Genomic DNA, 15,939 nt, shown 5'->3' on the forward strand with positions numbered 1-15,939 from the left:
GCCATAAGGCACACTACCGGCAAAGCGGTAGGCACCGACATCAACAACAACAACAACACTTCAATGGGCCAAAGAAAACTTTGCCATTATTTATTCACATTCATTCAAACATTGCTCTTCCAACACACGTGCAATTTATTCGTTATCACGAGTCAATGCGACGCTCGACAAAACATACTCACAACTGCTCGTTACGACGACTCTTTCCGGAGAGACTACGACAACACATAAATGACGACCATCATCATCATGAGGCGTCCAAGTAAGTCATGGTGAAATGTGTGCTACTCATGGTGTAAGAATAGAGCTGGCAAACCATCGATATTCCCAACATTAGATATTTTCGATATAATAGTTTAAAATATCGATTAATATCGATATTATCGGTAAGCTGTCAACACCATTAATTTGGAGATGAAAATGGCGGAAATGTCAATGCTTTTTTTGACATTTTGCACAAGTAGTTCACAGAAATGCAAAGGAGAATAAAAAATTGCTTTTATCTTATAAAAATATTAAAAAAAATACATTTTACCTTTCCGAAAAATATGTACGTTTGACTACGGGCTTATTTTCTCACACACACAAAACCGAAAAGCAGCGAAATTTCTATTTATTTTAATGAGTTTTGGGTTGGGGGGTTTTTGATCCGATAATATCGATAGGCAAAACTATCTATCGATATTTAATTTTTAAAAAACAATCGATTTTATCGATAGTGCCATCGATTTTTTGCCAGCTCTATGTAAGAACGCACACATATTTATCACACAAGTGCATGTTGCTTCAAATACAGGATAACCCAGCAAACTTCAACATAGAAAAATATTTAAGTAAAGCCTATTTGGATTTCACTTTCATAGATCGCATTTAAATTTTATATCCTACTGAAAACGTTGCTACAGTGACATAATTCGTTTGGTTTCCTTAGTCTGATTACTATCGAATCCCATATAGAAATCGGTGTGTGGGTGTGAGGTTCAGAAATTGATTTTCCTGGCCAAAAGCCTAATTTTATGTCGTCACCGATTGTTAATTTCTATATGTGATTCGATAGTAATCATATTGAAAATAAGGAAACCAAAATATGATGTCACAATAATGGAAGGTGTGGGCGTGGTGTGCTTCTAAAGACGACATTTTTCCCCAATTTTGGAAAATATGTCATTTTTGCAAATTTCTGGAGAAAGAAATAGCTATTTCTCGGACACTGTAACAGTTATTGTGTTCATTTCTTTTTTGTTTGGTAGGTAGGATTGCTGTCTTTAAGAACCGTTTAAATTACAGTAGCGTTTACACGAGGTGAGCTATTTTATTTTTTCTCAGGTTCTACATTTTAGTGAAATTCCATTTTTCTGATTTCAGAACATTTTTTTAATTGAAAAAATTATTAATAAATTTAAATTATTTTTTAATTTTTTATTTTTATGGCTTTTTATTGGTGTTTGAAATTTTTGAAGAGATTGGAACACATGAAAGCACTCTTATTTTCATAAAAAATATGAAAAAACTCAAAATTTTGAATTTTGACCCTGAGTTACCCTACACCTACTGGACTGTTGATGCATCTGAAATTACGGGGCTGAACGATAACAATCTGGCCTAACAATGAAAACGCGAATATTTACAATAAAAATAGTTTTATAGTTTTCTCCAGTCTCCAGCATGATTCATACGCTTTTTCATGCGCTCAAACCAATTGTTGAATCCCTTTTTCTACTCCGATTTAGACATCCCCAAAACATGGTTTTTGAACTCTTTTACAGCATCTTCTGGCTACGAAAATCGTTGATCACGCCCTTTTTCTTGATATGCTGCATATTAATAAAGTCTTTGGCTCCCCAGTCAGGGCTGTACGGCGGATGGCCCATCAATTCCACGTTTTGTCGGGTCAAAAAGGCGCCGGGTTTGAATCGATGTGTGAGAGCTCGCATTGTTATGATCCAGAATGATTCGTATTCTCTTGTTCGTTTTTCGAATTTTTCAGGAGACTTCTGGCAAACAAAATGTGGTGTACCATTCAGAATTAACCTACATTTTTAAAGCCGTATATTCGCCACATGGTCTGTTTGGCGAAAAAAACAGGCGACCGTTTGCTTCGAAGTGCTTCTTACATGAACAACTTTCGTTGGATTCGGCTCGCTTTCGAAGATTCCTGTTTTGTTGCGGGCTCCTAAGCATAGATCCAAGATTCGTCTGCGACGATCTTATAAACGTCGTTTGAAGCATAACGATCGTTTTTATTCACAATTTCTTTGCACCAATCAAAAAGAGCCTCTTTTTGACTGATTGTCCAATTTTGCTGGATCTTGCGGCCAGGTATTCATTCAATATCAAATGTTAGTTGGTGAAAGAAATGCCCAAGGATGCCTCTATCTCACGGTATATCACATGGCAATCTTACATTATCCGTTCGAGCACGGCTTAATTGTTTTCTGGTACAACTGCCGATTTTGGGCGACCCTTACGACCTTGGTTTTTTGCCTAGTGTCGGCCACGATTGAATTCATTAAACCAGTTTTCATAGTGCTAAAGGATTGTCCTTTTTCGACATACAAAGATTTAATTTGATCGATACACACTTGCAGTGATTATCCACACGGTGTTGCCTAGGCCAGATAGTTTTCGTGCAACCCTCGTATGAAAATACCCTTATCCCTTCAAAAGTTACAGAGTTTTCACCAGGAAATAACGATTACGAACCACTGTGCGGCGTTAAGGTCGTCCGGCCTTATTGAAGTAAAATGGAACAATTAAACAAGGTTTAATACCAATGTGACGTCGATGTTTACTTCCAAGGAGAATCCGAAATACCATGTTATGCCCATTCCACTTGGACGATGCGTGTACAATAGGGGGACCAAAAAACAATTTTTTTGTTTGGAACTCCTCCCCCTTAAATGTTTTCCATTTGATGCAAAAATCTTATATATGAAATTTTGTGTCGATCCGTTAACGTTAACCCGTTACCAGTTTATTGTTGTGCCTACAAAAAACCAAATCCTATAAAAATTTGTGAAAATCGGATCGGATTTTGATATAGCTTCAGTATGCATATTTTGGGCCCTATATAGCGATATCGAAATTTTCATAAATCGATAGCCACGAAATTTCATATATAAGGTTTTTGGGTCAAATGCAAAAAAAAAAAATAGGCGGAAGGAGTTCTAATCAAAACAAATTCTGGAGGGATTTTCATTAGGGTTATGACTTTTTAACCTTTTTTCTCAAAACTGATTTCCTATAGCGGGAATAAATGAACTTTTGCCTCTTAATGACTAAAATAACGTTTATTCCATTTAAGCATTAAAAAGGTCACGCACAGACGATTTTGAAAAAATTGTTTTTGAAAAATACCATAAAATGAAAAAAAAACATGAAAAAAGTGTTGTCACGGCGTGTTAGCGTTCAGAGCCAAACTCATAACTTTCAAGGCATTGTAAAAAACAAATTGCATTTGAATGAGAAGAATTTGGATGACAGCAAAGTCGCTACACAGCCGATATGTCCGATGAACCTCTGCCAAAGTAGAAATATGTCACAAAAATTTTACACTTGCAAAATCATTTGTCATTAAGCTCGACTCTAACGAGAAATAAAATAAAAAAATGTTTCTCACAAAATGATTTCCTGTTGCACGAATGTATGACCTTTTGCCTATTATTGGCTATAACATTCATTCATTCCATTTAAAGGTCGCGCACAAACAACTTTTAATCGATATGATATATTAAAAAAATTATATATAATATATAATGGTGATGTGCTAATCAACTTAGTGAGAAACAAAAGGTTAAGCCATTTTTTATGTCATGTGGTTCCAAATCATATTTTCAGTTATATATCTGCATATAGTGACATGTAGAAAAATTTCCAATTGACATTGTGCGTGAGCTTTTTTATCGAATCGCCTTCTAATTAAAATTTTATATAATCTTAGGTAAAAACTCATCAAAATGTGATAAAGGGATACGAGGCTGTATAAAAGACATAACAGTAATCATCATATTGGGAATATACCGAAATATGAACCTACATATATTGGTCACTTTCTTCGTGGAGTTTTTACTACTCATTAAGAATCCGAAATACCGAGTTACAGTTACTACATTAGACTTATCCTTTAAAGACTTCACATGGAGCGGTATCGTATGGGGGCTATTGTATAATGTGGACCTATACCGACAATTCTCTGCATGAATGTTGTACAATCCCAACAAAGACTATAAACCGAATTTTACCCTTCCCTGTAGGATAATGCGGTTAAAACTACGAAAACACCGAAAATCAGCCGGTACTGTTCTATGGGGGTTATATGAAAACGTGGACCCTACATCCACAAATTTGTGGGAGAAAGTTGTGTAGCCTGTAAGAAGACTAAGTACCAAATTTCAGACATTTCGGTAAAATAATGTGGCTAAAACCTTCAAAATACCGAAAATCTGGGGTACCCTTTTATTGAGGCTATATCAGCACTTAGATCTATACTGACAAATTCCTGGGAGAAAGTTTTGTGACTCCAAAGAAAACTAAATACCAAATTTCAGCCACTTCGGTGGGAGAATGTCGCTAAAACCTTCCAAATACCGAAAATCGTGAGGTACCGTTCAACGAGAAAGTTTTGTAGCCCCAAAGAAACGTAGAACTATACTGACAAATATCTGAGGGAATGTTTTGTAGCTCCAACTCGAAAGTTCAACCAACTCGAAGTTTCAGCCATTTCGGTGAAATAATGGGCTAAAACCTCCGAAATACCAACACTTAGACATATATATCAACACTTAGACATTCACTGACAAATTTCTGGGAAAAAGTTTTGTGTCTACAAAGAGCCTAAATATCAGATTTCATCCATTTTTATGAGAGAATGTGGATAAAACCTTTAAAATACCGAAAATCGGAAGCTACCGTTATATGGGGACTACATCAAAACATGGACCTATACTGAGAAATTTCTCGGGAAAGGCTATCGATGAGAGAATATGGATAAAACCTTCAAAATACCGAAAATCGGGAGGTATTGTTATATGGGGGCTACATCAAAACGTGGACCTATACTGACAAATCCTTGGAGTAATAGAAACTTCGGTATCTTGATTTCAACAGACAGACGGACGGACATGGTTATATCGACATAGAATTTCATGCTGATCAAGTACATATACAGTTAGTCAACTATATTATTGCAAACGATACATTTTTAAAAATTTAGATTTTTGATTAGGAATTACTACAAGAAATTCTAACATGTCTGTTGATTTACTTGTTAATAACAACATCAAGCAAAAAAATGCAGGAATCGGTTATAAAATACAAAAACAACGAGCAAAAAGTACAGGTACCTGGTTTTTGTGGTGTCAACTTAGTAATTGCAAAATGAACGAATGTGAATAAAATCGTGATATTTTCCCAGGGATTTCTTGCAATTAAAGATTTTTATGACATTTATGGTATGTGGACATCTAGATCCATAATTTTTGAACATAAATTAACTGTTATGTGTGTAACATAGACGTTATATTCAGAAAAACAGAAACTCAGGTAAACGGATTTCGGAAAATATGCTACATTTGGTCTATTCCAATTATAATAATGGTAAATCCGCCAGAGAAATCGATAAAATCACCTCTTATATGCTGATAACTGTATGGAACATCATATACCGTACCGAGATAGAATGCAGGCTCAAACTAAAGACGTTACATGGCAGGCCAAAAATAGTAAATCCACGAATTGACGGGAGACTGATTAAAGAAATTGACGAAAGACCCCAAAGCAGCACCAGATAATTGATATTTCTAATCAAAAAACGATTTTAGGGTGTGTCATATGGAAAAGTCAGAAAATTGCTACATAATAACAAGTCTTCATCACGAGTGACTAGGCAAAAACCATTGCCCTCCCAGCACATCATATAGAAACTATTCAGACTTGTTATAGACAACTTTTCACGCCATCTTAAGGATTGGGATGACGTTATATTATTTGATGATACTAAAATTATGCTGTACTGGGCCTCAAAAAGTATTGCGAAACCCCCTTACAGTCATGGAAAACAAAAATTTAATACATACCGTAAAGTTCGGAAAACTGTCAGTTTTGGTATGGGGTTGTATACCAAGCAGTGACGTTGGCGACATTCTGATTTTGGAGGAAACAATGACAGAGGAGGTTTGTTTACATGTTTTAAAAATCACTAAACCAAAAACGTCAAGAAATGTGGCCCTGTTGACCCTGAAAATGCAAAAAATTGCACTATAAGTACTACCATGACAACGACCCTAAGCATAAATCGTATTTATGTAAGACTTGGTTCTTATACAATTGTGCCAAAGTCATTGAAATCCCAGTCCAAAGCCTAGATATTAACCCAACATCAACAAATTATGGGTAAATCTGAAGAAAAAAATCGGGAATAAGTCGCTCAATAAGAGAAGGGACTAAATAAAATGCATTAAAGAAGAATGGCAAAAAATATTTGAATATGACATTCCGCAACTTATTTATTAAATTCAGAGAGGTTTACTCGTTGTTATTGATGCCCAGAGTGGGCATACGAAATATTGGAACAAAACTTTCGAAAAATACCGTGAAAGACTGAAAAGTTCTGAATTTTGCAATTATTTAGTTGACAGTACAAATAATGAGTTGTTCTCCTTTTTGTTAATTTTAAGACATTTTTTAGTGAAATTTAGCAACTTTTTTAATTTATTTTATTAATAAACATGTGTAAGAATTAAACTGTTAACAGACATATTTAGAATGGTATTTTTCATACCAATAAAATGGAGTTTTACTTAAAAATTTTTAATAATTTTGGTTTTGCAATAATTAAGTTGACTAACTGTAGGTATTTCCGAGTGAAATCGTACACTTTTGCAAAAATTAATTTTTAATTTCCATTATTTTTGCTGTGTAGATGCTACTCCTCAGCAAAACTTTTCAGTACACACAGAAAAAAAATTGTAGCCATTTGATAAAGAAATTCAAAGAATTAATCAAAAATTTATCGATTTTCTGGCGATGAAAAAATTGTCATATTGACCAAATTCGATAAAATTGTTTGATCATAAGGTAAAAATACAGTTTGATAAAATAAAATTGTAATATTGACTAAACTATATTTTATATACATATTTTAAATCCTATTTGGTAGCGGGATATGAATAACTACAATGTTTTCTATTTTTTTTTAATTTGTAAATGCAATGTTTCCTTTATACCAGTGTGAAACTTGTTATTTTACCAAAAATAAAAAAATACTTTTCAAATTTTTCGAAATAAAACAAATTTTAAAGAATTATTTTTTTTTTTTTTTTTTGTAAAATAAAAAATGTTTAACGCTGGTATAAAAGAAAAATTGTGTTAACAAATTTTTAATATTAAGAAAAAAATAGTAATTACTCGAATCCCACTATGAAATGGGACATAATTCAAAAAAATTAAGAAAATGGAAGAGTACAATCATTGATTAAAATTGCGCCCAAGACCACTGTGCAAAATTTGTTTCTAGTTTTTATTATATAGGTGATAAAGAAACAAAAAATACAAACATATAATCAAACTGCACACATTAATATATGGACGTCTCTCCTTGCATCCTCAACGATATTTATAAGATACGTATACATAATGGGATATAAATATATACTATATACTCGTAATTTAATCCTTACTTTTCAATCGATTTAACTTTTGATCATATCACAATAAAGTTTGCTGGGTATTAAATGTCATGATTGTGCTTCAGTGGGTCTCTTTTGCCGAATGACTGACTGACTGATTGTCTATGTGTTTGAGTTTTATTTGTGTGAAAAGTATCCAATGGAACTAAGAAATTTTTAGCTGGATCATTAGTGTAAGATTTAGTCGCCGAAAAACTTTCAAACCGAACGAATGCGTTGTCCAACGTTGACGTCGTCTGTTTGTTTTTTTCTTTTACAAAAAGTCCAAGAAAAATAAATAACAAAAACACGACGTAAAAACAACAACAAAAACAAAACGAAGTAGAAGAAAATTCTGAATCTCATTAACGAAAATTGCTTGACTGCCTGACTGACTGACCAAACGACTTGTTAACCGGTCGGTAGCAAATCGAATTTGCAAGTGATGTGCGATCATCTCATTCGGTCGGTCGGCCGGTTTGTTTTTTTATGAGTTTTGTTTATGTCGCACAGTAAAATATGTAATAATTCTTATCTCACACTATAATCGTACACAAACAAATACACATTCTCGTATGTGGATATGATGTATCTTTTGGATTGCTATATGTGGGGACAACACCTCATATGAAAGAAAAGGCAAAGTCCCAAATTTGCGTGGCAATGATTCATGACAAAATTATAGAGAATTTCTTTTACATTTTCTGACAAAAATGTCGGGAATATTTGTTTTTAGTTTCTTTGTAACGGTACTTACCGTAAGCTATGTGATCCAAGCCCATCAAACACCCGGTCGTTTGTTGTGCAAATGGGCTAATAAATGTAATTCCAACAACAAGAAGCCCATATCAAGAAATACATATGTGAAAAGTGGTTGCACTTAACCGTTTGTCTGGATTCGTGTCGTCGTGTATCTGTGTGTGTAAACAGATTAAGAATATGGTGTTAATGTGTATAAATTATGATTGTCATGGATCAAATGAATCAAAAATTATGATCATCACTTGTGACACACAAAAAACGAACTATGCAATTCAGCAGTATTTTATGGGTTAATACCAAATCATAAAACGTGGATTAAAATGCAATCGGCAACATTTTCACCATAAAACAAATGTGTCTGTGTGTGTAATTCTTTAATATCATTGTATATTTTTTTGTTTTAAAAGGTGTCGTAAATTATTTCTACTGAAGAAAAGAATTAATTTGAAATTTACAATGCCAATAAATGTTGCAATAAGTGAAAGAAATGTTCAACACATTTTGATACTGAAAGTAAATTTGCAAACGTTTAAAAAAATGTTTCCGGATTGTTAAGAAAATTGATAAACGTGCAATTTTTAATTTACTCAATATTTGAAAGATATCGGAAATCGTTTTTATATAAATATAAGAATATTGAAAGTAATTTTTTGAATACCAAAAATATTAGTGTTGGAAACATATGTTATTAAAAAATCGAACATATTCATAACACAGCAGGAGATCAATGTTATGATAGAGTTTCTTGTCACGGTTCGAGTCCATTGTTGTTTGTTCCCATTTTTCATTCCTATTTCAATCGTATCACAAGTTTCCTCAATCGAAACAGTAAAGAAAAATATATGATAAGAGGATGGCTTTCATAATGTGAAATTTGAGTCAATTCTCAACCCACTCTTTTTCCAAATCCAACATATTCACCCATTTTGAGAAACCGATTCGATGAAATGTTGAATTAGAGGATCATCAATTCTTTTCTGATTCAAATTCAAAAATGCAAATATTTTACTCTATATATGTGCATTTTTCCCATGGCTTATCGTAGTTTGCTCCCTGACGTCTTTTACCAATCCCTGCATGCCCTAGTACCTATAGAATGTTTACCGAACCATTATGGCGTTAGCGTTTAACCAGCTCAGACACTCTATAATAGTTTGGATTTCGGCCTGGAGGATCGTGTTATAATCTGGAAGTCTTCCACCCTCCCGTCTGTCCTCGGTCGAGTTCCTGTACTAGCTTAAAAAAGTTTTTAATTTTTATGGTTCAGTCCGGAGAACTTGTTCTTTGTGGTACAGGCTTCCTGGATTAAACCAATATGTATATTACCTTTGTTCATTTTCTCCATCAGAGGTTGAGTTGCATTTCAATCCGATGGAGGTTTATCTGGATTACCTCAATTATAGGTCCTCCAATATGCGAGGTTATTGGGAGTCGCTGAGGGTTTCCCGCTTGCATGTTGCTCGATATTTTATCCGACGGAATTGTTTGTTGGGCATCATCCGCCTCTCCTCTCTGTCTTTGATAGACTGTCTAGCGAGAGGTGGTAAAGTAGTTCAAGTACCACCACAAGAAGAGGATTATCCTCTTTCTCCTCCCTGTGGAAGACTTCCCATCTATTCACTTTACCTGAGAACAGCAACAGGGTACCTCCTCATGTCTTCAGTGGAGCACCTACATACGGAGAAAAATATTCTTCCAGGGTAGGCCTGCCCATCAGGAAGGATATTCACGCTCTAGAGGAAGAGGTCCAACGATACAGGAGAGAATCCCTAGATCAACAGGCAATATACCTTTGTACCCATAGACCGATATCGCCCGATTTTCGACATTTTGATGTTTCAGCCACATCATCCAACTGAAGTTGCAGAAATGTGGTTTAAATATAAATTTTGGTGGAGGAAATAAAATATTGTTTATTTTTTTGAGGTAGGGCGAAAAGCTGAATTATCAAATATATATTTGAAAATGAAATAGGAAAATTTTCAAATGTAGGGTTTCTCCTGCCAATATGGAACGTTTTCTTGTGCTGTTGTTGGCTTCATATGTCAAACTGTCTCAAGATTTTGAGTTATGAAAGCTATTTTTGCAAAAAATCGGGTAATATAAGTGAACAAAATATGTTTTGAGTTATTTCCAATTTTATATAAATTCCTAAAAACAAAAAGTGACATTCTCTTCGAAAGTATTAAATAACTTAAGAAAACTGAAGTGGCAATTTAACAAATATTTTTAATAAGTCATCTCTACTCTGTGTGTTGTGTACAAAAAGTGTATTTGTAATATTCCATTAATTTTAACAATTTTAAACGCAATAAATGTCCGTTTAATTAAATTCGTACCCTCACTTAAAATATGTTCGAATGTGTCGTCTTATATCAATCAATTAGCTTGAAATTGTGTCATGCGAGATCCTATACATATATTTGAGGTCTTTGTTTAAAAAATCGTGACAAGTTTACATCTTTATGTTTTTGCAGAAAAGCAGTTTATGTGTTCTCAATAAAAAATTATTATAATAAAAGAAAATAAATAAATTTATGAAGTACAAGAACATCATCATTCATGTTGCCGTTTATAAATTACAAACATACGAAAATTTTATTTTCGTTTGATTAGCTGATTACGTTTTTTTATGGAATTTTATAAAGCAATGATGACAACAACCACTATGGGACGCAATTTTTTTGAGAAGCTGTTCAATTTTCGGTATGTATGGCAATGATGATTACTTACTGTTTTGTTTATTATATACATATTGAATTGAGAGTAAATGTCCCCATGAAAATAAGTTGTTCGTAAAATTAATGCCTTTCTTTTTTCAAATGAACCAATGACAATAATTTATTTGCCTTTAGATGTCAGATTAGGACTCCACCTTATTGTCATGGCGCCGTTTTGTTTATTTTCCTCCAGATTATTTAAATCTGTGTAATCTTTGCATTTTTTCTTAAGGTCGCATTCATTGCCTGCCAAACAAATATATCAACGCCCTTCGAAGATTTATGTATAAGTTAGAAAAAAACTAATAAATGTATTTTAAGATGATTGGTTTCAATACTATCACTAGAAGAAACTAATTTTACACTGCACTACTAGACGAGAAATAATTTTAATCAAACAACATTAAACAAAAAAATTTTGTTCAGTTTATCAGTTGTTGTCATTTTTCAAAATGAGGACCAAGGCTGTAAGCCTTTTCTAATTACATACTCCCACAGTTTTATCAATTTTTTTCTGTATATGTTAATATGTTTGGAAGAGTGATTAAGATACAAGGACATTGAAGTTACATGAAACTTTTATTTTCCGCTGACAAAGACTACTATACCAAACGGAATCCAAAGGGGTTATTAAATTTGTTACATTTGTTCCCTTAAACCAAAATTCAACCATAATTACACCAGACAATAACACATAGTTAATGTAATAACCAAACATAGTTTACACGATAATTAAAATATTTTGCAAAGCATTCGCATTCTCTACAACAATTGTTTATTTTTCATTGTTTTCTATGTTTGATTTGGCTTAGCTTCATCTTTCCAACTAATATCTTCAAATATTATGGGTATGCTGCTGCAAATTCACGTACTTTGCTACTTCAACGTCGTCAGAGAGGCTACTAATTAAGTTATATGAAAACATGGGCATACAAATAAATCTACATAAATATGTACGTATATTATGTGAGTTTTTGTTAAAGCCGAAACCAAATTCCGCAACATGTACCTATGTAATTACTCTTTTTTGGCTTACATCAGTCAGTCAATACGTAGTTATGTAATTAGTTTTCTTCTTCTTTTCCAAGTAAAACAAAAAACCCCAAAATTGCATAAAAATATTTGTAATATTTGCACATGCATGACATACATACGAGTATAACAACAAATAATGTGTTGATGTATCGATAATGGCAAATATTGAATTAAATAATAATTATTTAAATGGTAATTTGTATTGTTTGTTACTAATCATTATTGTTACGGCATTTTAATATTCGAATTAAAAATTCGTGTTCCCATGTGGGTGAGTTATGAAATAACAAAATAATGTAGAAATAAATGCAACCGCAATGAATTAACATGCATCATTTATCCCTTTTATCGAAACAATGATTGAATTCTACATACAATGGGGATTACTTACTACTGTATCTAAGCAGGGGGCAGGGGCGTTGCTGAACATTAAAATAAACGCTGATTTACATTCACAAAAAGACGACCACAAAATTGATCTACAAATAACCATCCAATCAATAGCTTTATAATTAATATAATATAAATTAAGATGACATTTTCGTCCTGGCCAACGGTATTGCAATTAGAGAAGATCGATTCTTTGTTACAATTTTTAGTTGTTTTTAGCATATCCGTTTTTTTTACATGCTTCACGAACGGATTGGTTCGATTAAAGGTAAAGAACGAGTGGCATGGCCATTTTTCGGACGCTCTTTTGGTTCTTGCTTGGGTGATAGAATAGCCTGGATAAATAGTTGGGAAAATCCTCGTATTTATCCAATGTTATGTATTGACTACTTAGCTTCATAATTAATTGCAACAGGTGTACACTGGTCCAAATCACTCACAAACTGTAAATTGAATTTTTTGGCTATCAATTTTTAATTTATTCCCTTTTAAGTGCAAAATTTTAAGAGAAATGTTGCCAAATTACTTACTTCATATTTTTTTGCCTTCAGGCTTTTAGCTCTGTAATAGATCTATAAACAATAATGGTTTTGGACCCCACTTATTATAATTTAGCCTTGTCCGTCCTTCAGTCTATCTAGTTGGACCAACAGATTCGGTCCAAATTTTATACATCCAAACTTAATTTATGTACGAAGATGCTAATTTCGGTTATTTCCATCCAAACTACCATAAGTTGCTGATTTGCCATGTTTCATAAAAGGCAGGAAACCCTTATTTAAAATAATTACATGTTTAATGTAAGGAGTAAAAATTTGTATTGGTTTACCGAGTGTTAATGAACTTAGAAATAAGAGAGGGGCAATTTGTCGTGTCGGTACGAACATGACATAAACAACCGCTTGCGTCAAGGCTTTCGCTGTTGAAAACCTGGGTAGCCACACTTTTTTAAAACAGTAGCGGGTTATTTAAGCTCCGTCCAGAGATTTGGTTCCGATATTAGATGATATTATAGATTAGGGCATGGCAAAAATAACAAAATTTTTAGAAACTTTTTTCCATTTGATCCAAAAAAACTTATACATGATATTTTATGGCGATCGGTTAACGTTAACCCTTTTAACCACAACAACTCAGCAAAAAATCAAAAATGGGTTTTTATAGTACTTACTGGTAGTCGTAACTACTTACAAAACCCCTTATAACTAATAATTTCTACACACTTCATATTATTATTTTGCTCTCTACGGGATTTTATCGTGCATACTGATTTGTGGCCGAACACATTACACAATAGGTAGGGGAATGTTTAAACGTTTACATGTGCATCACCAATTACTTTTTGCTTTTTTTTAACAAAAAGTATCCGGCCGACGGTGAGCGTTGTACACACAACCCTTGGATTTGTTGTCGGACACACACACACTCTGTGCCACCGTACTCATAACTTATCAAGGAGTAATATAAGTAGTTATTTTGTTTACATTACTTTATAATGGGTTACATAATGACTAACGCATCCGAATTTTTGCTGGAAATGAACTAGTAAAGTTTTTTCATCGATTGGACCATAAATGCGGCCTTTAGAGAATTTTTGAGCAAATTCACCTTTGGTCTCATACAAGCTACTATGGAAACAAATATCGCTTCGGTGGCACGGCCTAGCGTTAACCGATCGCCATATAAAGGTTTTTGGATCAAAAAGAAAAAAAATTAGGGGATAGGCTTGTCAACAAAATTTTTGTGGTGTTTTTGGTCCGCCCTATTAAAGATACATGTTCAACGAGTTTATAACTGCCCAATATGTTTTACTGTGTCGAGGTGTATAGCTGGTACAGATTATTCATATGACTTTGAAAATCGCCGTCAACACGCATCATTTGAATTTTTTGTCTCTTAAAAATATTAAACAGGTAAAACATCTTACCCGAAGTCATCAGGGGAACCATACAAAGAGCAGTTCTCTCACAAGTCACAGTAGGGGACTTCTGGTTGTGAGTGGGATAATTAAGTAGTTTGACAAATTGGAAACTAGGATATCAGTCTGAAATGTATGTCCACGTTGTCTGACCTAATGCAAGGTGCTATAGAAAAATGCTCTTGTTGGGCACACCATAATGGAAAGAATATTGCTCCTTAACGACATTGCTGTACTGTATCTAGCCACTGGTTCAGTAACATGTATCCACAGGTGCTTTGAATATCAAAGACCTAAAATGGTGGTTTTGCTCGCGGCTTTGGCCTGCAAACTTTCTGAAAAGGATTGGTAAACAGGTTGCACTAAGTGACTAAGGGGGTGAAAACGAGCACATTCCTCTAACTCAGCACTTTTACAGAATGATTACGTCATTCTGGACAGGAATAATTGGTCACCTATGAATCGAAGAAGGAAGAAAGAACGGGAGCTGGTGTGTACTGTGATTAACTAAACATCAAACGCTTATACAGTTATTGCTTAGAACTGCAGCGTTATTCAGGCAGAAGTTTTTGCAGTGTTGAAAGCTTTAGAGTTCTTAGTGAGAATGACAGATTTTGAAGGTTGAGTGGTCACGGTATATTTGGAAAGACACACCGCTCTAAGCAACTCGCAATCTTTGCCATACATTCAAACTGTAGATCTGTCTTAACACAATGAAGGGGTCTTGTAGCATGTTGTTGGGTTCCAGGTCGTTGCAGTGTAGAGATAGATGTGATATTTGATGAGCTAGCATAATGGAGTTCTCAGTCTTCTGGCCAACAGACGGAGGACTGTTTAAAGCCACCGTTTTACTTCTTCTTCTTCAACAAACTCAAGAATTTTTTTCTTTGAGGAAACCGTAGGGTTTGGCATGCCTGTTAGGGATGAAAATAGTCGGTAATCAAAGGACTCTCGCTAGAATTGCTGTAGTACTCTCGCTTAGAATTATTATAGGAACTTTAATGGTCACTTCTGTATAAAGTCTTTGACAAATACGTGGGTGGACAACAAAATTCTGTACTGCAGGCTTTGCGAAGATGAAGAAGAAGAGACTCAAGTGATGAACAGAAGGCACATGCGGTTTGGTGAACATTGAATTTCTCTCTTACTTCTCTTCCATCTGACCTGTTAAGATGCTTTAGGAGCCTTAACTAATTATGGAGCGGGCCACTATCTTACGGTCAACTAATTTTTTTCTTAATCTTTCCTTGTCTGCTTAATATCCCTCTCTTCCACTTCCTCTTCCTGCCTTCCTCTTCTCTCTTTTCAGAATGAACACAATTGACTGCTGGTCACCGAATGAAGTACCTGTCTACAACAACGGCAGCTACTCATCTTACAACTTAGCCTTGAATTCCTTCTTGTAGTGTGTTACTTTCGTTTATCTGAGCCATTTTTAAGTCCAAATTTG

The 15,939-nt window shown here is 34.1% G+C and overlaps 1 protein-coding gene across 14 annotated transcripts in view; it reads left to right on the forward strand.

The window, feature by feature from the left end:
- spri (Src homology 2 domain-containing protein sprint) overlaps positions 1–15,939 on the forward strand; it is a 613,225-nt gene that overhangs the window by 327,099 nt on the left and 270,187 nt on the right. Inside the window, exons 1-2 of one of the 14 annotated variants that reach the window (XM_073972441.1) lie at positions 7,868–8,833; positions 10,904–11,132. The exons of 9 other annotated variants lie outside the window; for them this stretch is intronic. In XM_073972441.1, the coding sequence (XP_073828542.1) occupies positions 11,059–11,132 (74 nt within the window). In that variant the 5' untranslated portion in view covers positions 7,868–8,833; positions 10,904–11,058. Of the gene's footprint in view, positions 1–7,867; positions 8,834–10,903; positions 11,133–15,939 lie in introns of those variants that run through there. 4 more of the 14 variants (XM_073972440.1, XM_073972439.1, XM_073972437.1 and 1 more) reach the window with 4 other exon arrangements.

The sequence above is a fragment of the Musca autumnalis genome, unplaced genomic scaffold (assembly GCF_047663935.1).
Source record: "Musca autumnalis isolate F117 unplaced genomic scaffold, ASM4766393v1 scaffold_3, whole genome shotgun sequence".
Classification (NCBI taxonomy): Eukaryota; Metazoa; Arthropoda; class Insecta; order Diptera; family Muscidae; genus Musca; species Musca autumnalis.